Here is a 26794-nt window from a genome sequence, read left to right as displayed (position 1 = left end):
TATTATACATTTAATACATTCAAATTACACGATCATTCATGTGTGCGTTGTGTATTATATGCAATAGTACATATGTAATATTGTTATATTTTGGTATTAATATTTATTACCTGTTCTAATATGACTTGTGTGGACTATCCACCTGGAATAATAAACTAATTGAATAGTACTTATGTATCCAATAAATTACTGCGACTATACCGTATAACGTATTCTTGCAAGATTTCCGTTACTTGCTATTAGAAACATTCGCTAGAAATATTTTTTTAAATCGTTTTATTCCTAGCAATGTTTATTCAATTACAATTAAAAATCATTTTTCCACACACAAATTATTTTTTCACAAAAGAAAGATTATTTTTAGTAATACCAAAAATATCTTTACGCAACCTTATTAAAAATAATAATGACGTTATATCTCTTTATCGTTCGTTCCAATCGCATAACAGAAGTAAAATATACAAAAAAACTTTATTTAGGATGCTTGTGCGCGTTTGTTTTGCTCATTGATTCCGTTGAGACTATCTTCGAGCACCTCGAACTCCTCGAACTCCATTTTCCCGAAATCATTACCGACTTTCCAGCTCGAATTCACTTCCCACCTCGTTAACGCGCTTGGCATAAATCTACTCGGATAATTGGATCTCGAATCGTTCAGATCACCCAACTTAAAGTCAGCTTTGAATGTCTTCCTCGATTCCTTAGAGTCTTCTTTTTTTGGTTCCAGACCAATTACCACCGGAGGTTCCCTCTTCATCTGTTTAATTTGCTCAACACCTTCGTCATTCTGTACCTCATCCTTTTGCCTGTTATCGATCGTTGTGATCTCGATACTGGGTGTTTCCGCGATGGTACATTGCCTGAGATCGGCACATCTGTCCCGATTGCGACGTAACGTTTGTCCCTCGACAAATCTGCCAGTCAACTCCAGCCTACTATCACAGGAATTGCTCTTCACCAACTTGAACTTTACGTAATCGTTCGATTTGTCGATTCGCTTGAAGCCATTGCCGATCAACGGCGAGACTAATGGTCCATTGTGCATATTAACCACTTTCCCGCCATAGTAAGTTACAGAAGTGCCGTATTCGCGGATCTTTCGCAGTACGTCTTGAGACACGTAATGCCCCGGACCGCTCGCATCTGCATCGTCATCGTTGCAATTCACATCCTCGTCATCTGACGACGTACAATGGGCACCACTCCCGGGATCGGTATCAGGATAATCGCTGGATACGCCGGAACTCACGCTGCCGGAATCCCAGTTTTGATGGTGATGATGGTGGTGGTAACGGCTGACCTTGTTCTTAGAACAATTAGAGCCACTTGGTGACGTGTTTCCACTTCTAGCTTCGAAACTTTGCGCGAGAATTCTCGTTTTCGACTCGCATCGTGGACTTCCGATTTCCTCCTTGGCTACGGAAATGGTCGATGACGTAGACTTGGTCTCGAAGAGTCTCGTGAGATCTTTCGCTCTGCTGGAACATCTGGATCTGAACATAATATATTGGTTATGGCAGCTGTTCACGAACGATCGAAGAATGAATGGATATTATTTTTAAAACTTTGGCTGTATATTGATTGATACATAATTTTTAATACAAACGACTTACTTTTTTATTTGACTCTCGCCTGTAAGGAAATTTCGGTTTAGGAAACGCTATTATATTAATCGCGAATAATAGAATACAGACTATTTAACACACAGACATTCCAACGTAACTTCGTCACAATTTGTCATCCCATTAAACTTAATGTTATCTCGGGTTGATTTATCTAGGGTATATACCGTCACCTCGTTTAATTCATCCGCTTCAACTAACGTACTTAAACAGTTGGTCTATAAGGTATATTTGTAGTCAAAACACTCGCATCTGTATTATAAATAATAAAAGTTTCGTTGTTGACGATGACATTCAATATTACACTACCTGGATTCTTCGCGTGTCTTGTCGGACATTTCGTCGTATCGATTGTCGTCGATGCTAGTCAAATCCTTCATACTAATGCTCCTTCTAGTCTTGTCATCTCTGGAGAATTCGGCATCACTGACGTTTTTCTTTTTTTCAAGAGTGTTCTCGAACATGCGTCTCACGTTTCTGACAGTATCCGGATCCGGTAGCTCTTCGTCAATCAGCTCACGGTTCACTCGTATAGGTTGATAGAAGAAGTGCTTTCTAATGGATGATTGCCTGGAGCTTTTAGCAGTGCCGCCACTTTCGGATCGTTGGCCATTTCTCTCGTGGTTCTCCATCTTCTTCTGGATTGCACCGGCGATTTTGCACTTGGGTTTCGTTCTGGCCATCGGCGATGACTTTCGCTCTATCGTCTCGGCGCGAACCGGCTCAATAATGACTACGTTGTTATCCATCAGCAATTCTTGGAATGAGTACTCGCGTAGATATTGCATTAATCCTTCGTATGTAACGTCGCCTCGAGCGGTATTGAACATGTTCTTGCTGAACATATGCGACTTTACGATCTTGTAGCGTACGTGATCGAACTCCGGACCGTCATCCTGGCACTCTATGGAATCCACGCAACTCCTGGATCTGGTGAGATTAGTGTGCGATTTTTTACCGTCATCTGTTCTCAGCGTGGCGGAATTATTGGAATTTTCTACTTTTCTTGATGGCCGGTCGTCTTCGATACCATCGTCTACCGATCTTCGGCGAGAATCGCTACCGGATTCGGAACCGAGACCGAGATCGGAGCTTTCTGATCTCGCCTCGAAACCTAAGCTGCCCTTTACAACGCTGCATGCTTTGCCGAGAATGCTGGATGTCTCCTTTACGATCCTCTCGAATCTACCCTCGTTTTGCTTATTTCGCGCTGCCTCCTTCTCGGTACTTTTCCGCTCGAAGAAATTTGTCGCGTCGTCTACCGTTGCTCCATCTTCCACATTTTCCGACGTCATAGCTTCCTGCAAAATTAATTTGTCAATTGATATAATGCGTTTCTGCTCCATTTCCGACGTTGAGATGTCAGTTTTTATTAATGGAAATTTGTGGAAGAGAATTATTAGGCAGTGAAATATTAAAGTGAACCGTTTTAGAAATGCACGACATTATAAATTACTTAACGCAAACGAGTTTTTAATTTAATAAAACCATTATGAAAATGTAGGTGTTAAAGTCACAAATCGCGAAATTGCAAAAACTAGTTGATATTCCACTGTGCATGCGAGGAATTCCAAATCTCAGCTCTGCAATTCTCTAAAGAAGATATCGTTTTTTATATGTTGTAGAAAAATATAATTGCATTCTTGGTATTTCGAATATTACTTTTTTATGATCTCAAGAATGAAAATCTTTGAAAAATTTTAATGTGACGAATAATAATATTGAATTGGAATCAAAGTTCTGTGATTTAGAACGAAAGCATTACTTTTAAAAGCATTATTTCATTTATATAATATTTACATGTTTTAAAAAAATATTTTTAAAAATTTAGCAGTTACACTATTGACTATTCGATAAAGCAAAGTTTCAGCTTTAAGACTATGTTTTTTTAATTGTGGTATAATTTTTAATGGAGTTAATGAACAATTAAAATGCTTCTTTTATTTAGACCAAAATAACTCGATAACAAAAGTCTTAGGAACATTAAAAAAAAACGATTTAGAGAATCTTTAAGCTGTCATGTTAGAAAATCGAAAATTTTTGCAAGTTCTTTTGGCACATGACAGATTGTCTACAAATTGAGAAGAAAATTTCCCTTTTTGTCCAACTCGTAGTTTTCTACATGTATAAATTATCAAACAGAAACTCAAATGATAGTGACTTGTAGAAAGTAGAGATTTACGCTTTAAAAACCCTTTTTATGATTTAAATTCCATTCATTTTTAACAAAAAGTTATACAACTATATATAAAATCCTTTTTATGATTTTTAAATTCTATTCATTTTTAACAAAGTTACAACTATATGAAGTTTATATCGCCACGAACTTCTGTTCTCCAATAGAATAATTTAATGAGATAAAAAAATATATAATTAAACATTTCTTTCTTTAGTAGAAATATTCTATCACATACATATCTCATACTAACTTTCGCTTTTCTTCCATGGCCTTCGTCCTCCTCGTTCACATTGTTAATCGATGTAATTATAGAGGCGTTGAGACGCTCGTTCACTTCCTCCGTAATCTCCTGCGATCTCTTATCTTTTGATACGTCCTCGACGATAGCGTCGATCTCCACGACAGAGCGCCGATAGCGTCTCCTGGTGACATCATTGTCGACGATTTTAAGAACCTGCGGTCTTCGTGACATTTTGTTTTGATTCTCGTCTGGAATCCAGATCGGTTTGTAGTCCTCTATCTCTTCGATCTTTTGGTCCTCCTCCTCGCAGGAAATCATAAAATTTTCAACATTGTTTCCCCTATGATCGGTCTTGGATGAGGAGGGAGAGTACTGATCCGCGAACTGGTTCACTGAGCTAATCTCTGAATCTGCCCCGAAACTCTCGTCAGTTTCTCGACGTTTTCGCCGGTTTGAATTCGTCCTTTTGGACGTTCCCTGCACGGAATCGAGATCCTCGCGAACCTCTTTCTCAGGTTCGTTGTCAGCTCGCCCGGGATTATCCTCGTTCACCTCATGCTCTTTACATTTCTCCTCGTCTGTAGCGTTGCTGCTCCTCGTCGGCGAAACCTCGCTGGTGCCGTTCGGCTCGTTATACTCTAATACTCTTAAATCTCGCAAACCATGTACCTTCTTACGTGCGAAATTACCGTTTCTCGACAAATCAGTCTCGTTGTATTCCAATCGTATGTTGGAGAGAGGCAATAAATTCAATACGTCGAAGTATTCCAATTCTCCATCGTCTTCGAAGAGGATGCTGTCTAAACTACGATGCTCCTTACGCTTGCGCTTCACCTAAATAGGAAAGCACATCTATAAGCACGTTGCTTTTCATATGTTCTTTTCTATAGAAAGTTTTGTCGTCCAATCAATTTTCAAGACGATTAGTTTTCTTAGAAGTCAATTCTTTTATTATAAGAAAATATTTTTGTAGTATAAACGCAGTGACATTCGAAAAAGAGTTTGCTCTTAATTCAATTCACCGTCCTCTCAATTGTAATTTTTGTTATTTAACAAAGTTTGATAAGAGTTTACAAATAATATATTATAATTCGATTTTTATTTTAGTTTTATGGAACTCACAGAAAGACATTATTTTTACCAAAAATTAAATTTGTAGAGAATCTATCTTCCTGATGCCCAGTTAAAATTTAATTAAGCAGCCGTTAAAAATAATGGACGACATTGAGAAACTAGACCGCTACATAATGATCTCTATCATTTTAATTAATGTTGGCAACAAACTTCTTAATCTTGCTAATATATTGAGGAATCCCAGCACGGCTGATCTCAAAGACGATACATCATTATATCGAGTAAACTTTAATCGAATTAATAATTGAAAATTTTCATCGTATTAGCTCCTAATATACAGAGTGTCCCGATTTTAAATATCAAAGCCTGAGGAGTTTGTAGTGAATCGATAAACTAAGAGAAAAAGTCTTTTAAAGCTCGTAGTTGTTTTGTTATCACATTGCTTTTGAAATATTATCATCGTTGAAATTCTACACGAAAACAATAACATTCTGTTTTCTAGGAAAAACTTTGTTCACATATTTCTGCCTTTCTCCTATAAATTCATCTGTTACTCATTAAAAGTCATCAAGTGAATTACTCCTGTTACAGTATATACTGCGCACACATTCTAATATTAAATATACTGATATAGTTTTTGTGTATACAATAATTTTTGCAACGGCAATACTACGCAGGCGGTGCAAGATGTGTGCCAATTTCCAGATAAAAGAGTCGGATCGGCGAATCATTACGTTGATTAGTGTTTGACTGCAACGCGAGCTCCGTACAAAATGCTTACTTTGTTGCAAAAGGTCAACATTTTGAACAATATTTACATTAAGCAAGTAACGATGTGAATGAATAAGTAATAAATATATAAATGAAAACTACGCTTTGTCTTTTTCTTTTGCTGTTTTTTTTTCCAAAACGAAGCATATTTTTAAAAGATTCTTTTTTGGTTTATCGATTCCCTACACTTTTCCACATTTTTGACATTTATATGATATGTCATCATTATTGTAAATTAAGTTATCTATATGTCCCGCAATTATTACAAACCAATATAATTAGAACACATCAGAATGTTATTTAACGAGATGCGAGCACAACGACTACAAAGCTAATTTTGGTTGACTAAACAATTCATTAATTTTCTCGATAAAAAAAACTGGAATGAGAGATTTTTTTTCTCTCACATGAAGTAAATTAACAGTTTTATAATTTTTTTATCGACAAAAGACATATTTTACCTGCGTATATATGCAATCGATACTTCGATTGCCTTCAATAGGCCAGCAGTTGTCTTCGACGATGTCAACCAATCCGCTTACGGTATCCAAATTTTGCACGCTGCGATACCGCCTTGGAGGATTTGGCCAATCGAGAATATTCAGTCGGTCAGGATCGATGCGAGTTTTGCGAGTATAAGACAACGGATCTGGAAGAGACTCGAGACCCGACGAAATCGAGTGAAGGCCGCACGTCGATTGCGAATGATAAGATTTTGCCTCGTTGAATCTCTCGTAAGAGTCCGACAGATGCTGCTGACTCTTAGAGAGTCTGGAACAAAGTAGAAAAGCTCTTGACCGATTGCTCTTGAATAAAATTTGCATTTATATAACTTGAAAGTGCTTGTAAAAAATATATAAGTAACATAAATCATGACTGAAAAGAGCATCTGTGTAAGTCTAGTGACTTTAATAACTTATTTGAGCTTATCGAATCTGTATGCTGAGTGGTAATATTAGCTGATAAAATTATTAAACGGAAGAATATTAAACAGATTTTTAATTTTATTAAATTGAAAAAATAACTTTGTTAAACTCCTATTGCTCGTTACTACAGTAATTTAATTTCGAACCATTACATCAACAACTCACTTAAAAGAACTCTTAATGTAAATATATATTGTAGAATCGCAGAATTATTTTCAATATTTCTATCTCAGTTAATTATTGGCCCATAAAATTTTAATCACTTTGATATTATATAGCAAAAAATATGTTTAAAATACAATAATTTTTTTTATTCGCTAACAGTGAGTAGTATACATCGAATTAGATTGCTTTCACTGGACTGTAAATAGGTGATAAAAACAAAAGTGAGTTGTGTTTCTGTTGTTCAACTGTTCGATTTGATTCTGCAACGAAGAGATATCAAGTTGGAATATCATATTTCAGTAAAGTTTCTTTGTAAAGTTCTTATGTTACTTTGAAAGGAACTTCGAGTCCCCTTCTAGTATTTTGTTGAAAAATGTTGATCGTCGTTGACCGATCGAGTTTCAACTATGTGTCTATGTGATGTTTGCAATAATTTATCAATCACTGCAAGTGAATAATGCAAGTTTAGAGTGAAGAGATCAAATTTATCGCACGTAAAGAAACTCAACTGTCATAATTAGCTTTGTCGAGGGTTGTAATAGGATTTGTTTGTTGTTTTTCTGTCGAAATTTTGTGAAATCTGAAATTATTAGAAGATATGCTAGAATCTTTATTGATTAAAATGATCTCAAATACTTTGAAAAGAACAATTTTCAAATTAACTGATTAATATAAATAATATTAGAATTAGGTTAATAAAAGTTCATAGTGCTAAATAAATTTCAACATTGGATGTAATTTCAAAAACAGATGTAACTTTGTTAAAAATATCAATTTAAAAAAAATAAATGAAAAATCTATTTTTGGAAAGTCATTAAATGTCTTTTAAATTTCTGTGAATTTGGTAACTTTCACATATAGAAAACTACGAACTGAATAAAATAAAAAATTGTCTTCTCATTCTCTGTAGACTTATCGCGTGTCCAAAAAAACTTGTTAAAATTTTCAACTTGCTAACGTAAAAGCTTAAAGGTTTCCCTAAAAATCGTTATTTCTTTAAAATGTTTTTTTAAGATTTTATATTATTGAATTATCCAGATTAAATAAGCATTTTAATTTTAATTGTTAACTCCGTTAAAAATCATTGTACCGCAATTCAAAAAATAATTCGAAGCTGAAACTTTGCTTTATCGAATAGTATAATTGCCCCTCAATTAAAAAATAACATTTTTTTTTTTAATACATATAGACACGATACAAATAAAATAGCGCTATAAACTTTTTTTCCAACGCAATATTATCTAATATTAATCTTGTTAAAAACGCAGCTATTAAATAAAATATTCATTGAACTGTTATTAGTTTTATTCATTTCCCCACACAGTATTAATTAAATTGATGAAAAAATAGGTCAAGAGCACGGCTTGTGATCGAGTTACGGTTTTCCTCGTGATAAAAAAAGCTCACCTGTCCTTGAGAGAATTCCGATCGATTAACTTAGCCCTCGGGATCAATTGATGTCTCCTGGGTAAATCAAAGGTCGACTGGCCTAGCCGAAAGTGAGTCGCTTCTCGATCCTGTCGAGAATCGTCTTCCGATATTACTGCAAGACTCCTCGTACGTTTCAGCAGCTTCCTGCGATCCTGCGTCGACTGTGCCGAGTGGGAGTCGTAGCGGCTACCCTCTCTGCAATTAAAATCGCGCAATTGCGTGGTAACAGTTTTAAATCATAGGAAACGCAATAATAAAATCATACGCTATGACAGGTTTCCACCGAGTACAACACGTAATTGACGTATTTTGCATTGTACATATCAGAGAAGCACTTTCTCCTTGTTGCGAATCCTCGGGGAAATTTAAAGTTACTTTTACCACAGTAAAAACATCAAGTTTAGAAGCTTAATTAAAAAGTTGCATAACTTAATTCGAAAGTTTTGAAAATTAAGGGGACTCGCCAACAAATTAATCTTGAACTTTCACTGCAAATGTACACGCTGATCCTTATACACTCTTTAGTTAATTTTACATTTAATTAAATGCTCGTACTGTTTAATGGAATTTTTATTCGAATCTTAATTACCAAGATAGATTTCATATTGAAAATTAAAACACTAGAATTGTTCTAAATTATAAGTCCACATTAAGGAGAAATCCACCGAAATTATTCAAGACCTATTAATTAGCTTATTATTGCTTTTATGCAATCCGTATTGTTATTACTGAAATATTTAATCTAAATACGCAAATTGTTATGATATTTTTTGCATGATGAATAATCCTTACGAAGCAGTAATGCAATCGTTGTATATTTAACAACTAATAAACTTGCGAGCATCGCTCTATACTGGTCCAACAGGGGACATAAAGTGGCGTAACTTTAACATCCCGTTAATTACCATATGTGGCTCAGGTGACCCACAGTATACATTAACCTGTAGATATATTGACGCATATATTCATCTCTTCTCTGAGTGAATCATCACACCAACATTGTATCGTGGAAAATTATCTGCATGCGAATCAGCGAGTTGGACGAACCCGGAAAAATTTCTGTGCGTTAAAACGTTGAGGGAAAAAAGACATAATAGCACAATGATGAGTGTTTTACGTTTACGAGAACGTTTTTCGAGTTCCTTTATGAACAACGAATTTCCTTATTTCATAGGAAAGAGCGTTAATAATAATTCATTATTTCAACAACCTTTTAAGATGAGATTTAGCATTTAGTGTTTTTATGCCATATTTAAAAGATTATTGCATTTTTATTGCGCAGTGTGACAAACATGTATCTCTCGTTATCATTTTCTTGACGATTGCCGTGATTTATCGTATCCGACTGTTTACGTGGATGCATTCATAATAAATGATAATTAAACCTAATTACTACAATATAATGTATATTATTAGGTGTATTTTCTACTTCATGTTTTTATTTAACAAGCAAATTATTCATATTGGATATTCAAAAATATATAATATTACATGCGCGCGGCGCGCGAATTTCCATAATAAGTGCCATGATGAAGCTGACAAATTAATACATCTGCATATATATAATATATCTAATCACAATGCACGTTCGAGTAATTAAATCAATTTTTTATTTCTACGTTCTTTCCTCTAATATCTAACTTATTTTTTCAGTTTTTTAAGTTTACTTTAGAGATGTTAAAAGAAGAAAAGATAACATCGTTTAGTTTTCAGGTATAAGTTGAATTATATTTGCAGATATATTTCTGTATGTTAAAACTTTTTGTTAAATTATAAAATTAAAATTTAAAAGTTTGCATTCTTCCAATAACTATAATGCTTTTACTCGTATTACTCGAATTGCGATATTAAATTGTTTACCTTGCTCCTATTTACTACACTTTCTGTAGCGAATTTTCTGTCAGTGAATTTTATTTACATGCTAAGGTAAAATGGAAACTATATATGCTTATATTAGGTTCACTATATTTACATTATATTTCTTATTTTCTGGCTATATTACACAGTATTTTTAATCTCAGATTTAAAGATAAATTCTTATAGATTTTTTTTAATGATATAAAACTTTTGAACTATGCATGAAAAAGTAGCTTACAAATTTGAAAATTAAAATATTATACGAGAAGGTTTGATATGATACAGCGCACTCCTCGCCCTGATGAAGTGAACGGCATGGTTCACGAAACATTGGTATCAATAATGAAGAAAGACACGGCGATAACCCGCAAATCTTCTGGTATAATTGAAGAAAATACCCATGAAAGCCTCAAATACGGAATTAAAATATTGTGACAATTGGATTAAAATATTTCAATTAAATTATTTGAATACTTAAAGGTTAATATATATGCGTACGAGATTCAAAGTTTAAAAAAATATGCTTAAAAAAATATATATAAAAATTTTAGTTATTAATTTTTTTTAATATTTTCCTTTATTATAATAGAAAAACAACAACATTACATAAAACTTATTTGATACAAAAATAAAAAGTTGCTATGGTTAATTTGCTTACTTAATGCTCGAGTATGCTCTAAATATTACTTGCATAATCAATCTCTTTAATTAATAACGCCAAAAATTCATGCGCCATTTCATTATTACCTGTGAAAACAACAAATACCTGCAAAATCGAGATTAAAATGAAGGCTAATTATCACAGTTTTTGAATAATGTTTTTAAAAAATTAGACATAAGATTTTGAAACAGACATACATATGTTATAAACATTTTGATACATCTATTCCTTAGATATGAAAGGAAGATATTACATCATTGTGTAAATTGTATAAATCATTGTACAAATAAGTTTTTTTTTTTAAATAAAGCTATAAAAATGCAACAGTTATAAAAAATTAACAATTTACGAAATATCTAATATTTTATGTCAATATTTGTCAGAATAAAGTATAAAATATTTTACAACTACAAAATATAAAAAAAACATATGTTTATATGAAATATTACATTCACAAACATATATTTAAAAACGTGCCGTTTTAAAAAAATTAAAATTGACTGTTTAATTTCGACTTATTTTGGTCAATCTATCTAATATGACCGTTTTTAGTAAACATAACAAAAAATTGTGTTTACAGATCTTGTTACATAAAAAAAACTACAATAAAAATTACATAAAACATATATTTTGTATAATTACATAGGGAAATCGCGATTGGTAATATCAAAAGTAAATCAAAAGACAGAAAAGAAGATAAGAAAAATTTTACTAACTTCATTTTTTTAAAAGTCATAGCAAATAATATATATGGCACTGTTTTACACAACAATTTAATATTACATTTGTCAGTTTACAGGAAGAGAATGCTCTGCTTCATATACTGATTGAGTAGTAACTTTTTGACAATAAATTCCGTATGACAAATAAATAACCGGTCCTGATCTCCCCTATAATTATTTCTCTTATGTTTCTCTGCTTATACGCTAACAAGATATTTAATTGATGTTAAAAGAAACATGCTGGCAAATGCAGAAATAGAAGAACGCGTGTGAAAATCTCTTTCGGAGAATCTTGCATTATGACATAAAGTACAGAATGAAAATGAGATATGAATCTGCCGTTGCGTGTACCTTTTTAAATTCCAAAAATCTTTTATGAGCATCATGACATGTCTACGTACAATGCGGGTTTTTTCCATTTGAATATCCGTACTAAAAACGGACGTGTCCTTTCGGCCGACTGCCCGTCTTAACGAACGTGAATCCTTGAAGTCCGAATGCAAACGGCGTATCGTCGTCTCATTGTATTCGTCTGAACACGACGGTTAGTTACGTAAGATTATCACGAGTTATCTCGGGTAACTTTGCACACTGTTTTCAATGTACGTACGTGCGGAAAGATCAGCCTCGGATGACTTACTTTTTTCTTCTGGTTTTTTCTTTATATAAGTTTTACGTGTCATCGTATTAAAGTTCGATTTTTTTTATACTAACAATCGTATGGAAATGTTTCTTAGAATTTATTGATTTGATAGAACATAGAAAGTCTCTGTTAACTACAGCATTTTTTTTTATTATTTTACGTTAATTGTAGAATATTATTTAAAACCTTTTACGAGTTTATAACGCGTTGCATTATAGCTGAAATTTCCCTGTGCAATGATGTAATCGTTTTCTCTAATAGCTTCACTTCCTTTCATGTCTTCTTGAGCGATGATTGGTTATCGATAGCGTGATAGGACATGCTCGAATTGTGATCAATCAGTGCTTATCTTGTTACTCTAATTACTCGTAAAACGGCGCTTGTAAATCTAAAACTACAGTACGCTGTATGTTCTCGCGAAGATTGAAAAGGACTTTAAATTAAAATCCTCGATTTGAAACGATGGACAATCGATATTTAACTGTCAATCTGATCTTTTTGTACGAGCTTGGAAATGCACATTTAAACTGCGCAATCAAGTTATTGATTAATGTTGTTTAAATATGCATGAATAAAAAGTGCTTTTCAGTTATGCATGGAAAATATTATGTCGTCAATTTAGAAAAACAGTAATCATAGCTACATATATCATCTCTATAAAAAAACAACTAAAAGCGTGGAATATGAAATGCTCTCGACACAAGAGAAATAACATTTTCTTATGTAGAATAAATTTATTTCTGATGTATCAAGCAAGAGAGAAGACAAATACCTCGAGCTTCCACTTCGTTGAAACAAACTAAATTTTGCTTTGATGTAGGATATCATAATGGAACAATATCCACGGTACAAGTGTACTGTTGGCTATGCTCATTTTATCAAGGTTTCAAAATATATAACTATAACATTTTAAGCTAGGGAAAAGATAAAAGTGCTTTATTATACGCACATTAAACGTTGCAACACACATTTCTGCACATCGAGCGTTCATTCTGTGTGCAAGTCGCGATAGAATTAAAATCAGTCGTGATTTCCGGTCAATAATAGTCTCTATTATTGCACCTGCATTCAGGCAGCATCGCGCAAAGAAATGACCAAGGGTTCGCACGTAGTGAAACGCGACGGGAATATCCTACGTGACCGGGCCGGAAGAAGTTCCGCAGTGTGAACAGTCGATGGTTAACATCCGACCGACGACGAAGTCGGTTGTCTCCGTAAGACTTCACGGTCGGCACACCCGTCTTATATCGTGGCGTTTATAAAATAAAACTGCGCAATAAAGATATATAATCTTGCGTATTAAAAGATTTACGTTAGCTGCGTACAAGAAAATTAAATAGAACAATTTATGCCACAAATTAGGATGTATGGTAATTAATTGATTTTTCCTTTATTCTTTTTATTTATATTAAAATAGATTGTAGTATTTTTTTCGAAATACCCATATAATAATTTGTTCAATTAGTAGTTTCATGTAAATATATTTTAACAAAAGAAAAATTGTGCTCATTCTCAACAAAACATTTTCACTTTATTTTTTTTACACTGTTACTACGCTGGAAAAGTTCGCGTTAACATAATGTTCTTTTGCTTCCATTATTCAGCATCGTCGAGTTGAAATTGCGAACTTAACGAAGAAAAATCGTACAACTGATTACACCAGATATCGAAGAAATAAATTCGTATAGCTGGTGTGTTTATGGTTAGGACAGCTTGAATGAATCACCACGTATAAGTAAATCTTTTTTATCCGTTTCTAAATAAGAAACGTTACAACCTTGATCCTTTGCGACTCATGTCTCTAGACGTCACTGGCGAAAACAATGATTATGCAATTTCACGTAATGTAGATACCATGAACAAGGTCTACCACCATGACTAATTATACCGAGTCTAATTCATTAAAATTGGGGTCAAGATTAAGTAAAGTGATCAGTAAAGTGTAGATTTTCCTTTCTTTAGGTAAGCCGTAAATTTTTGAATGATAATTTTATTTAAAATAAAAGTGCATTTTTTGTTAGAAATAAATCATTGAAAAACTCAAATAAAGTATCGAATCACTGAGTTATCTGTACTCTTTTTCATCGAGCATCCTGTGATCACACAAGAGCGTCTACTTGACACACATGCCGCGAAAGACACTTGATATCGTTGGTGCACGCGATGTGACATTAGATAAATTAATCCAGATAACTCACGGATTTCCAAATGGTCCTTAAATAGCTGACACAACAAGAACAGCGGTAAAACACGAGCCGATGCTACTGATAACGATTTGTGTTCCTCGCACGTTCCTTCTCGGTAAGAAATTTGGTTTTTGAGATAATATTGATAGTCTCGAATAAATTCGATGAAGGCCCGTTTACCGATAAAGAAAAACCCCTAACGCGAGAAAAGATTCGGCACACATGCACGTGATTGCACGGAATCGCATACCGGATGCTAAGTTTCGGCACTCGCTGGATCGTATCGAGAGCGGGCGATTGTTAATCTCGTGCAAGATGCTCTATCGGCCGGTGCCGGGTCTTCACTTTCTCGTTTGCGCACCGACTGATGAAGAAGTATTATTGTACCTGCAGACCGATCGCCACCTGTTTCCGCCGGGGTACCTATCTACATAGTGGGAGTAGGATGTACATACGCACTTCAGACAATGACGTCCTCGAGAATACGATCGTGGTACAACACTAGTCACGCAGATATAGGTTATAGATTTTGAAAATGAATCACGAATTAAACTTACATAACAGATTTTTGAAGTTTACTTACGAGAAATTACGATAAAAGTGATCTCTATAATAAATTTCTCGCTCTCTCTCTCTCTCTTGACTCATAAAAATTTATTTTGTATCTCGACGCTTTAAATTTGTTATTTTTTCATTTAAATAACGTTATATATATATATACATATTTATACATAACGATTGAATTATTGACGGAATTATTAATTTTAATTATTACTCAGCGTTGATTCAAAAATCATTTCAATGAGATTATATCACAATAATTTATCGTAAAATTAATAAATTATTCTGATTGAAATATCACACATTATGACATTGTTAAAATGTAAATTATTAGAAGTATGATGAATATTACATTGGTGTCATTATTGAAAACGAGAGACTGACAAATATATATGTATTATACGTACATTTAAAAAAATAAGTCAATAACTACGTGCTATATTTGGTAAAATTTCCATTAAATATACATGATACAAGCACTGAATTATTTATTAAGTAATATGCGCGACTGTATAGAAAAATAGAGACACGAAATTTAATTTACAAAATTTTACGTTTTAATCTTTCATATTTATAGGTTTCAATATTCAAGAGCGTTAGAGCATTATCTATCTTTGTCACATTTAAACTTGGATATCTAAATATAGAAAACATGAAATTATGTTTAAACAATACATTTTCTCACAGAAAGCATCTTTTCTACAGTAACTTTATCTCTGTTATTTTAAGCTGCTAGACTTAGACGGTCTTCAACGATTTACTTTAATGCATGAGGGTGAACCTTTCCAATTCACAAAGTGGTAAATAATCCTCGAAAGTGATAGAGTACAGCATTCCAAGTGGCAAGAGATCCCGAGTATTTTATCTAGAGTACTTCGTAAAGTTCGTGCACAGATGCTTCCAAGGTACCCTTTGAAGGTATCTCCTTCGTTATCTTCCGTTCCTCGAGGTTATCACTTCTCTCTCGTATAGTAGTGTGTTTCTCGCGTACAAAGTTCGGTTTCCGTATTTCCTGAAGGCTTAAAGTTGCGACATTGTATCAAGACCGCACATACCAAGTAGAATATCTAATATCTGATGCAAAATCAAAAGAAATTTTTCTTACAACATAAACGTACGTCAATTGGATAATTAATGTGAATTAAAACTCAGTCGATTGTATCTGGAATTAATTCGAGTATGATACTGTCGAGAAGATAATTTAAATGGAAATACAGAGAAGTGAAGATATATATATTCAAGTACAATTTCTTTGTACGGCTATTTTACTTTGTACGTCTTTTGTTAGAGTTAATTTATTTGAAAGGTTCTTTTTTTGCTATTACTTCTACTGTTATAAAACACATACTGTAAATGAGTAATAAATATTCATGAGAGAATATTCAAATGTTAAAAACTTCCACTTAATTTCAAACGGTCTTTTTATTTCACTTATAATTTTTTTTGGTACTTATTCATTTGTAATAGTTGTATTGTCTGCTGTGTTGCACAAAGATGGTGATACTTATTATGCATATTTTATTTTTGTTTTATAATATTATTATTGCAACATTATTTTATGTACATCTACATAAAAACCTCCTAACAATTTTAAGTAAAAACAATATTGGCTTTCCCAGATCACGGTTTATAAAATAATGTAAAATATATTTTGTAGCTATATTTTATGATACATTACCATATATGATAATAATTTTAATCGTTTGGAGTAATTTACTTACAACAATATATAGTACATGAGAAACAGAAATGTACACGTATAGATATACAGAAGTTTAATTGTTTTCGACTACCGCTGTTTCTCATCGTGGTTAGTGCGGGTCTCTCGCACTAACCACTGATCCACTAAAATTATCTTCAATTAGCACTAGAACATTATTATATATAGAAAGACGCAGGCAACTTAGATAGATAATTAACAAGGGACACGATAATAAAATTACCATTGTACGCACGGGGACATAAATGCCTGGCCATGCTTTTTTAAGCCTTGTCATTCCTTTTTATGCCTTTTTCTTCTTTTTATTCTTTTTTATGCTTTTTCCAATACGCGTGCAACTTCGGATGGCCAAATATTTCTATCCCTATGTGTACATATCTTTTGCGCAAGCATATACCTCATTTTCAAAATTTTTAATTATAATGGCAAATTATTGTACGAAGATAGAAAATCTTAATTTTGAGTTTTACAATTTTGTTAAACGTGAAATAAAACTAGAGTTAAAATTTCGTTACTCCATGCATATGTCATAAAATCAGTATATAAATGAAAATAAACGACGTTCTCATAAAATAACAGAAGCCAATATAACACATTTTATTGTGAACCACTTATCAACAGTGCGGGATTCATTTACTATTGCAGTTTTCTTTCGAGAGAAACGAGAGCATTGTGAGCCACATACGATTAAAAAAACCGACGATACGACAAGATTCCGTTTTGTGTTCCGAGTCGACCATACAGCGAAACCGCGAAGAAGAAAGTGATCACGGTTGGTTTAGGGATCGCTTGCACGCACGCAATTGTGGGCGCAATACTGAATAGCTGGATAGCTATCTGAGATAGTTCAACTTCTTGGTTTCTTTCCTGATTAATTTACCTCCCGTTTCACTGCGCGTTTCTCCACGAGAATCTTTTTTGATAATTTAATCCTTCGATAAAGATATACATACATATATGTAACACGATACATGACGCGCTAAAATGATTATGATGAATATGCCTTTTAAAAAAAAATTTCGAACGTCTCAGCATTTATATTTATAACTTGATATTTTTATTAGAAGTATTAAAATATTCATTTTCATATTTTACTGTAATTTAGAGATCCTCAAGTGAAAGATTGGACATTTAGACAACTTTTGATTGGTCTGCTTGATTCGCCCTTTTCAGGATGATTAAAATGTTAAGATATAAAATGAGATAGATGCATAAAATACGTATAATACAATAGAATGCATGGAGATATCCATCTCATGGATTCTATCTTAAGCGTTTGGTCTACCATATTTAGAATATGTTTTAGGACATCCAATCTTTTACTGAAAGATTTATATCATGATTTATCCATCCTACAAGTTCAAATTTTGATTCAATATATGATACGTTTTTTCTTTGTTGCAATTTTAATGGGCAGTATAATTAATATTTATAATAATATATATTACTATCTAATATTTAATAATATATATCTTTTTTGTTTTATTATATATTGCAATGAGAATTATTTTTGTCTTCAATATTAAATCTATATACTAAATAATTTTTTAAATTCTTTAAGAAATAAAAAAGAAAGAATATACCATAAGTTACGTAAATAAATAAATTTAGAAAATATTAATCGACGCGAAAAAACTTAAAGGGGAAAGTCTCTTAAAAAATATAATTTGTTTGTATTTTTTGAAAATAATTTCTTTTTATATTATTATTGGCGTGGGTGAATACATGAGTAAATTTTATTATAAAGCTTTTGTATAAAACATTTTTGATATATTTTGATCAGAGTTTATAAAATCTTATAAAAAAAGCTAAAAATCACTTTACCTATAATGGATGATTTCACCCCTTAAAACCGTTTTTCCGCACTATTGATATTTTTTGAAATCATCTATTTATGTAAACCTACACTACCGCTTAAAAGTATTTGCCCACTTTGTCTTTCTTAATTAAATTAAGAAGAGTGAATTTTATTTTTTTTTCCTATTCTTCTAGATATTAAACTTAATAATAATATTTAATAAAAATGTTTAGATCTAATCTTAATATTTTTACTTTATACAATAAAAAAATACAGTAGAATTATTATAAAATAAAATTCAAATATATGAAAAAAATATGTACAAAACTGGAATACTTTTGAGCGGTAGTGTATGTTCTATAGACATAACACATACAATTATTTTACTTAATTTATTATAGTTTCACTTGGACTCACTGTAACTCATCGTATAAATTCTCTAGAGAACCTGTGCATAATAGATTAAGATCCGGTTTCATTAAGTTAATAAGATTAACTTAATCTCGATTCAATTTACTTTTTATCTTTTTCTATAATTTTAAGAATTAGAAAAAGGTAAACAATAAATTAAATTGTTATTAAAATCAAGATTACAATAGTAGAATCTAAGGATCTTTACGCTATACCGATTAGAAGAAAGCACGTTCGTATCAATCGAATTGCGCGAACTTTTAATCGAAGTCTCAAGTCGAAGAATTGCAGCACATTACTTTGTACTTTTATTAACTTTGACGTAGCGAGAATGGATTATGAAAAATCGATTATTTCTTTCTGTGAGCAGAACAAGTATTGAATATCAAACATTTAGAAAATCCAGCTCTTATCGCAGTCCTTTTACCTCTGAATAAACTTTATATGAAAGCCATTTGGAAAATTCTGACGAAATTCTCTTTAAAGTTGAGAACAGAGAAAGAGAATGAAATTTCTATGTTCCTTTATATTCTTTACACTATAAGACGATGGGTAACAGTAATGGTTTGCCAATTCTATCATTCGCCACTATCGAAAAGTATTATCCGCAAGACATAGTGCATTCAGGAATATTTGAAATTACTTAAAAGCCATTTCTTTTCATAGCTATTGTCGGTCGTAATAGCTGCCCCTAGGCTGTTCAATATCGAGAGCTCAACACAAAGTTAAAAGAACGTTATTTCCTCGAATATAAGTATCTGGTCACGTAATTAAGTTTAACATAAATAAAAGTAAGAGCCAAGTAAAAAGTATCGTTTATATTCATGAACGAATGATACGGATCTACGTTTGCAGCATATTCATAGAGATCCGATCATACTTTTGAGCACGGAACGACTAGAATGCTCGTGGAATGTAATTTTAACGACGCAGCATTCGAGTAGCGTTTTAACGTATCGCACGCTTTCTCTGACAGCTTAATGCAATGCTCGTTTTTTTGTGTTTTTTTTTTTTAAAGAAAGATTTTTGGTGGTACTTGAGAAAATATTTGTAGAGGTATAATATTGTATAATAATATATTTTCACAGTGTTGCAAATCAAACTGATCAATAAATTTCTAATACAATTAACATTAATAAAATACGATATAATGTATTTAGAACAGAGCATAAAACAAGAGCAGAATAGAGAACGAAACACTAATTCAGTGAAACTAACCTCACCGAGAAACGGAATTAAAATTTCCCCGAGGAAATTTAAAGTATACATGCGACACTCCTAGAATTTTGAAATAAAGTCTTAACTATATAAACTTTTAACGTTTGCCACTATCCTATTAAAAGAAAGCTTGATTAATGATTTCAGTACTACAAAGTGTCACATTTGGAAAATCTCAAGAACTTTTTTACGGAAAAAGTCCAAAAACTTAGTTTCAGAATTTATCTCAAAATATTTTCCATGCGTTGATTATTGAATAAGATGAAGCGGAACAGCGAGATACAATCAGTCATGCAACTTGTGGAAGATTATTTTCTTAAGCTTTATACAAATTTTAAGATGCTAGCGTTAAGTAAAAGATTTAGATTAATTTGGGGAGATTATTATTATTTTAATTATTGTATTGCTAGTCCGAAAGTAATAGTTCCGCGCAGTCATATATCTAATTGTAAGATAAATTTATTTAAATACATAGATATATGTTATTCCAACATTTAACTTTGATTATATATAATTCTCTGTATATATAATTCTCTTACTTAGTTGATGTATTCATATATAAGCAATCCTATTCTAATCTTAATTAGAGATGGGCGAATCAATTTGAATCGAATCACAATGGACTCAATTCGTTTTAGAATCTGAGAGCAAGACATTTGAAACCGAATAAATTCAAAATTTCGAATCTCTGACCTGTGTTACACCTGTTTGAATATTATAAAAGATTCGATTCAATTTGACCTCACAAATATTTGATTCGCATTTGTGATACCCACCTCCAATCTTAATATAGATTAACTTTTTGTTATGCTTTTGACGTAATTTACCTGAAGCAGTGCACACAATTTCCTGGGCGTTCTTTTCGGGTCGAGGATGTATTCAATAAATCAGTAAAGGATTATTTTACTTCGCACAGGATATCCGCGTACAATGGAAATTGTGATTGAACGACATCCCGGGTTTGTCGTTGAATGCAACCGATATGCAACTGGAGTATCAAGTCCAAAAAAGACGCAAACAACCACGGTCATTCCGTCCCCTCTGCGCGCTTTTCAACCGATGAATCATAAGGTTGTCGAGGGAACTACTTCACCGTGTGAAACGAAATGTGTACACTGCAGGATACAATTGAATGCAGTGCACATGAGTGACCCCTCCAAGTTCACCTGCCTTCGCTCTTTGATGCACCTGGTCGCAGTGATTCGTGTGCTATGCAAAGAGTAGTACGAAGAGTACCGTCGTCTTCCTTTTCACTAATATTGTGATTATAAAATTTTTTTTAATTTTACTGCGGAAATTTTCTAATTTTTTTTACGTATAATTTTATTTAGATGTAAAAATTGGAATTATTTAGAACACTATTTTCTCTTGTAATTTATATAATTAAATTACATATATAATTATATATGTAATATCAAATGCTGAAATAACAGAAATATCATTATTAAACCTTTAAATAAACGAAAACTTATTGCTAATTAATTTATATAGGTAATATATATCCATTTGGAACAATATTATTACCGATAATTATTTTGTTTGTCAGTATTTCTTCTCATTTCGAATATTGCAAACGATAACGATTGTCAGGGTAGAAGCAATTATACGAATGTAATGATTGCGTTCGACGGTAAAACTTTCGTATGTGATCTTCACTGATCTTCGCTATGCTTTTCATTATTCTTCCGGTTCTCACCGTTTTCACCTGCAACCGATCCACAAATTTCTACGAAACACTTTGAGAATCAATTATGTATTAACCGATAGTACGCAGATGGAATCAATTAGGCTTGATTACCTGAAACGTCATTAGGAATTCCGCACAGCCGACGATCCGCGGTTTATCGCGAGAGAACTACGTAGAAATTGATGCTTTACACCAGAAACGCAACGTGAAAGCGAGTGGTAATGTGAAGTGATACGTATGTAATTTAAATCCTCGGTCATTGGCACTTACAAAATTTAGAGTTGCCTGATTCACTTTCCACTGATAATGACCGAGGAATACTAATTAGTATGCAACTCTTAAGAGGAACATTAAATTTTATTATTTTATTATAATATAATTTACTTTATTCTTCATTTAAGGATCCTCTAGTCTATTTATCGATTCTTTTTTAATTGCAAAATTTAATTAAATCATCAATAAATGTTCATTTGAGTGATTAAGAGAATTCGGATCTTTAAAAATGGTTAGAAAATATTTTCTTTGCTATAGTATTATAGTAATAAAAAAAGTGCATAAAGATGAAATCTTTTTAGACAAATAATTCTATTAGCTGAACATTGTATTAGACTCGCTTAGCGAATCAACAATTATATAGTCTTTCATATCTATCATATTTATATATTTTATATATTATTTACGTAATATGTTTATACATAAACACAGCAAAGCATGTGTTCAAAACTAGGTCTTGGATGGACCAAGAATCGCTCTTACCTAATCTAGCCATCGATTTTAATGCTACCGTACTTCAAGGATGGTTGCTTCCTTTACGTAACGTTGCGCTCATCGTGAAAAAAAAACATTGTCTGTGTAATAAAGTTATTATTACGTAAGTAAGAAAATCTCCGCGAGGCCAATTGCAAATTGTATCTAAGTCGAAAGCATAACAAAGTCCAGGACTTCATCAATCATGGAGCCTCCGTGTTGACGAATGTTCGCATCAGTATCTGTCAGCATCTCGTTAGAATTGTTAAACACACGGACGCTAAACTTTGACGAATGATTTAAATTTTGTGAATTAACAACTAACGTGCATGTTATTGTTTGTTATACAGCAAATAAACGAGATAGGAAAGTAGAGCCGATTATTTCGTGATTTTCCCGTTGCGACGGAAAGGTCAGGAAACGAGGCCACGAACCGACAGGAAGTTACACAATAGAGAGCACGTTCCTATTCTCACAAGGGAAATTCTGTATATATGTTGATAATGTTTTAATGAGGTCCTGATTTTCTCGTTATATACTAATCGACGAATATTTCCTCTCATCTTACGAGATGTTCATACGTAAAAGTCTTGTATTTTCCATACGATGAATTATGAAAGTAAATCTCGTTGCAAAAGATATCAAAGCGGAGTAAAGGAGCTTCATCTACGTTGACGTTAACGTGATTACAAAAGCCTATTCCTCTGCTGATCGCGGAATTACGAATACGTTGGCAAATTGCCACGCTAATGCGTTGCTTTAAACATGAACACATCTTGTCAGTCCGTTTACCAAGTGGAATTTGACGACGGGTTGCAATAAAAACTGAGGCAAACGAGACAACTCCCAGAATAATCCAGTGATATTTCGAGATGACGGCAGACGTCATTACGAACTCTCGTTTTGCTGATGGACTAAGTTTATATTGTAGAAGTTGCGTTATGATGTATTATATACCATATACTACAAAACCATTGCGATACTGAATAAAAAGATTATCGGATTAACAAAAATTTTTATTTAATTTTTATAGTATTTACTATTTATAGCAAATCAAAAGTCCAGAAGACATAATTTATCTATATCTTTGAATTTAAAATTGAAACTCTAAGATTATTTTATATTGTCGCTGATGATGGTCCAGAGTAAAGGACCGAAACGTTCGACTCCGAATTGTATGAATCTAAATGTAAGATTTTTGTATTTTCCACGCTTCATTAACAGCGTATGACTCTGTATAGCCATTTATACCCGTTTAATTTTGATGTTTTTTAAAATTTAAATTATAATACCCACAGCCTTGAAGTTGTTTTCATGTATTTTTTGCAGTATATATGACTCATTAGTCTAAAAAATTGTCCGCTATTTTAATAAAACAAATTATTAATACAATAAAAATATAACTATACTTTACATAATAAAATTGAGGATTTCATTTAAAAAGGCTGTATAAAAAATATTTACTTATAGCGCTTCCAAAATTTTTTATATTTCTGTCTTATGTATGTATTTCCATTTTTATGAATTTATTTCCATATTTTTATGACATTTTCTTTCCAGAGAGTTTAAAAAAAACGATAAGACTAAATTAAAAAAAATAAATAAATAAAAAATTCTAAAAATGTTAATGAAATTATAAAAGCGTAATATACAACCACCACTTGTACAGCCTTTTTACAATGAACATCTCTATCATTTGCGATCTACCTCGGTGTTCCGATATCACGGTCGACGAACTCCATCGTCACCTGGCAGTAGACAATCTTGACAACGTACATCGCGGTTCGAGCCGCTACGGCACTTCGCACTGACGACACTTCGCGCCGTCGCGTCGATCCTCTCCTCGCGTTGCGAGTGATTTCCGATGTGCAGGAGACACACGCGGCTTGTCAAGCCCTTTGTGTCGTGTGGTATGCACGTGTGTATCACCAAGAGAGAGAAACGGGGAGAAAGGGTTGGAAAAGGAGGGAAATGGAGAGAAACTGAGAGAGAAATATTCGGACGCAAAGACGGATATCCGGTGTTCCGCTACTACGATCACGCTACGACGCACGCTGCTGCGCGAGTCTCGCGCTAATTAGCGATACCTCGGTGTATCGTGTGGTTTGTTTGACGCAGATTGATCCTCAATAATTGCCCAATATCGCTTCGATAATCTCTTTCTCTCTCATTCTGTCTCTCGCTTTCCGTACAAATCAATATTATTATATATAATACATAAAGGTAGATATGTTTCAAAATTAATTATTGCAAATACGTTTCTAATGTCTTTCTTTCGATTATCATAATATATCAATATTATTATATATAACACATAAAGGAGGATATGTTTCAAAATTAATTATTGCAAATACGTTTCTAATATCTTTCTTTCGATTATCATAATATATCAATATTATTATATATATGTTTATTTGAAAATATGTCCGCGTTTAAAACGTCACGTTGCAATATTGCAACTATTGTACATGTTATTGTATACATTCGAATTATTTTACAGCGTAATTCTTAATGAATGGAAATCTAATTGAGTAATAGCAAACACAATAATCTGGAAACACAACTAATATATGAATCGAACTGTGAGATAACCCACCAATTTAACTTTGAGATATAAATTTTGTCACTATAGCTCTTTAAGATGCATCCCACTCACCAAATTTGCACAAAGCATTCTAATTAAGTTAATGAAACAAGTAGAGATGTTTGCAAAATTGTTATTTACAACGACAGCTTTTGTTGGTAAAAATTAATTCTTAGTTATAAGTTGACATAATTTTTCTAGATTGTATACGCTTGTTTTAATTTTTACAGGATTTAATTGAAACAAATTATACAGCACAGTTGGAAAGTATCATTTAGAACTGAATGATAGATTACAAAATGCCAACATACATAAATCTTTATTTGGTTTTCAAAATAAAACGGGAATTTGCGCTTAGCATTTTTCAGTCTCTCCTCCTATAAAAATGAACGCTCAGACATTTAGACGAAGTCGCGTAATTAGACCACAACCGTGTTAATAAGTGTTGCCTGACCGTGGCAATACGGTAGTAATTAGCTATTAACCATTACTAATTGTGACGCATCGTCTGAGAAATTGTCAGACGAACGGGACTTCAGATCTCAAAGTGGAGAAGCTCGGAGTGGCACGCGCTAAATTTTCCGGTGATCTTCTAAATTATTCGTAGCAACCTTGTCCCAGTTAAATTGACCGTTTTATCTCGGTTTTTTTTTTTACGATCATGGAGAAGGAAAACTGTATAATTTATTACTGCTTAATGCAATATTTTTTATTTTGTAGAAGTTCGTATATGTGATGGAAGCGGAAGTTCTTGAAATCCCATACGGAAATAATAAACCTTATTTATTTATTTACTATTAAATGTAATATACAAGTAGTACAAAAGCAGGTAATATAGAATAGGGATACTAATATTGAATAGGGACTTAACTTTTAAAGAAAATGCTGCATTCTCGTGACAATCGTTGGAAGTTGTCGTAATTTGTTGACAAACGTACCATGTTTCTCAAGAGTTCCACATAAATTCTTAATATACATTTATATCGGAATAATGTTAATTTAAGAACGGATATTCTCATTACCTGTTTTTACTTTACAATTATAATTATCGCGACTATGAAGGAAATTATGTTGAATAAAAATAAATCGAGATGTATATTCGATTTCATAAATTCACAAGAAAATTATCTGATAATTCTGAAACTTTTCCGCCGCTTGAATAATTGGCAAATTGTCGGCCCAGATAGAGAAATATTCTCTGATTATTATTCTATAACTCTGATAAATATTCTATGATTATTAAAGCATCTTCATCAATCTTTAATGTTACTCGATACAAAACCGGAGGGCATAATTAGTACCTAATTAATTAATAAGAAAGATGTGATATGAAATTTTAGATCCTGTACGATAGTACCACACGAAATTAATCATTTCAGAAGCAGAAGCTAAAATTGACCTTCTACATGTCCTGAATTTTGTCTCGAGTATCTACATCGCTTGTGTGTCTCGTGTATAGTATAGCGAACACTTCCTGCATTGCATTATTAAGGAGTTCACTACTACTTACCGATGGCACTTCTGTCGCTGTCGCTCCTGTACCCATAACGCCTCACCAAGATTATGAGTTCCGCTTTGCACACCGCCCAT

At 32.7% G+C, this 26794-nt stretch overlaps 1 protein-coding gene across 1 annotated transcript; it reads right to left on the bottom strand.

Moving 5' to 3' along the window:
- Positions 1-432: 432 nt before the first annotated feature.
- Positions 433-26794, bottom strand: jv (javelin). The gene is made up of 7 exons (XM_018541685.1): positions 26715-26794; positions 14729-14779; positions 8386-8604; positions 6349-6658; positions 4052-4876; positions 1932-2923; positions 433-1493 (listed from the first exon to the last, which is right to left on the bottom strand). Exons 1-7 carry the CDS (start codon positions 26792-26794, stop codon positions 476-478), a joined length of 3495 nt encoding a protein of 1164 aa, XP_018397187.1. The 3' UTR covers positions 433-475.

Source organism: Cyphomyrmex costatus, unplaced genomic scaffold (genome assembly GCF_001594065.2).
Source record: "Cyphomyrmex costatus isolate MS0001 unplaced genomic scaffold, Ccosl1.0 scaffold30, whole genome shotgun sequence".
NCBI lineage: Eukaryota > Metazoa > Arthropoda > Insecta > Hymenoptera > Formicidae > Cyphomyrmex > Cyphomyrmex costatus.
This window is presented reverse-complemented; position numbering and strand designations above follow the sequence as displayed.